This window comes from Pygoscelis adeliae, unplaced genomic scaffold, assembly GCF_000699105.1.
Source record: "Pygoscelis adeliae isolate BGI_AS28 unplaced genomic scaffold, ASM69910v1 Scaffold298, whole genome shotgun sequence".
NCBI lineage: Eukaryota > Metazoa > Chordata > Aves > Sphenisciformes > Spheniscidae > Pygoscelis > Pygoscelis adeliae.
The window spans coordinates 3870646-3872074 of record NW_008825303.1 but is presented as its reverse complement, the minus strand read 5'-3'; the positions used below and the strand labels follow the sequence as shown (position 1 = coordinate 3872074).

The 1429-nt window shown below is 64.1% G+C and overlaps 1 protein-coding gene across 1 annotated transcript in view; it reads left to right on the top strand.

The window, feature by feature from the left end:
* SNX33 (sorting nexin 33) overlaps positions 1–1394 on the top strand; it is a 4688-nt gene extending 3294 nt beyond the window's left edge. Inside the window, exon 3 of the mRNA XM_009330115.1 lies at positions 969–1394. Coding sequence (XP_009328390.1) covers positions 969–1222 — 254 coding nt within the window. The 3' untranslated portion in view covers positions 1223–1394. The remainder of the gene's footprint in view (positions 1–968) is intronic.
* Positions 1395–1429: the final 35 nt, after the last annotated feature.

The following is a 1429-nucleotide window of genomic DNA, read 5'->3' as shown; positions in this document are numbered from 1 at the left end:
GGGGAGGCGATCCAGCCCGGGCCGCTTCCTTGCCTTTCCCTCCCCGCGTTGTTTACAGCGGCGGGCGAAGAGGGGCTGGATCCCGTCCGGAAGCGAGGCCGCGTGGGCAGAGCGGAAGGCAGGATTTGGCCTCCAACCTTTGCTTCTTCCTCCTCCTCCTCTCCGCTGAGAGCGGGGCTGGCGCAGCGGGAGCACCATAACCCCGGGTCCGGCGCTCCCGGCAAGGGTCAGGGAGAAGGGAAAAAAGCCCGGCGAGCTGCGGGCCAGATCCTGTTTTCAGGCAAACAGCCTCTGTGCTAATGAGGAGGGAGGAATGCAGGGCTGGAGCCAGGCAGGATTCTTTCGAAACCGAGCTGTAAAAATAAGTGGAAGGAGGGGGAAAAACTGGTGTCAGAGCATCAGCCGCCTCTGGGAGAGGGAGATGCTTTCCCAGCCGAGCTCCAGCTGGCAGTGCACCCCGCACCCCGATTCACCGCCTCCCGGTCTCGGGTCTCCCAGGGCTGCTCTGACCCCCATCCGTGGGGTGACGTCGAACATTTGCAGGGCAGGCTCGGCCGGGACGCTTGGCTGCCCCACGTTAGCTTCGCAGCCCGAGCTTTGAGTTGCACCCCTCCAGCAGCCCAGACCCCCAAACCTCCCTCTAAATATGAGGCTGACTGCCCAGGGATGGGGCGGAAAAGGACTTGGGGAGGTCAGAGTCCAGAGGGAAAAGGCTCCTGGTCTTTCCCTGCCTGGAGGAGAGGGATGGGGATTGATGGGCACAGGGAGATGACAGCCCGGGAGCGCGCAGATCCCTCCCTTATTAACGTGGGGCAGCACTGCACCTCCGGCCGTGGGGCCAGGCTGGTGCCCCGGGACGGAGGACGATGGGACCCAACGGTGCTGCCCGGGGACGCCTGTGCCAGGGGAAGGGGGATGGAGGGACCCACAGATCCCTCAGCTTCTCCCCCTTCCCCCTGCCTCGCCAGGCGCCTTCGCGAAGGTGAAGGAGAGCCAGCGGATGAGCGACGAGGGCCGGATGGACCAGGAGGAGGCAGACGGGATCCGCAAGCGCTGCCGCGTGGTGGGCTTCGCCCTGCAAGCCGAGATGAACCACTTCCACGAGCGGCGCGTGGCCGACTTCAAGAGGATGATGCAGTCCTACTTAAAGCAGCAGATCGTCTTCTACCAGCGCGTCAGCCAGCAGCTGGAGAAGACGTTACGCATGTACGACAACCTCTAACGCCTCCGCTTGCTGCCCTGCCGAAATCACGCACTTCTCTATCCGCGGCCTTGCAGACCTCCTCTGTTTGTGATGGGCTGAGAACGAACGGGAACTCATGATGCTAGTGACCAAATACCTTCGGGCTTTCTTCCCCCTTCCCGGGCGGGCAGGCTGCGGTCCCGCGGGGAAGGGCTCGCCCGCGGGCTGGCCATGCCACCTCTTTCC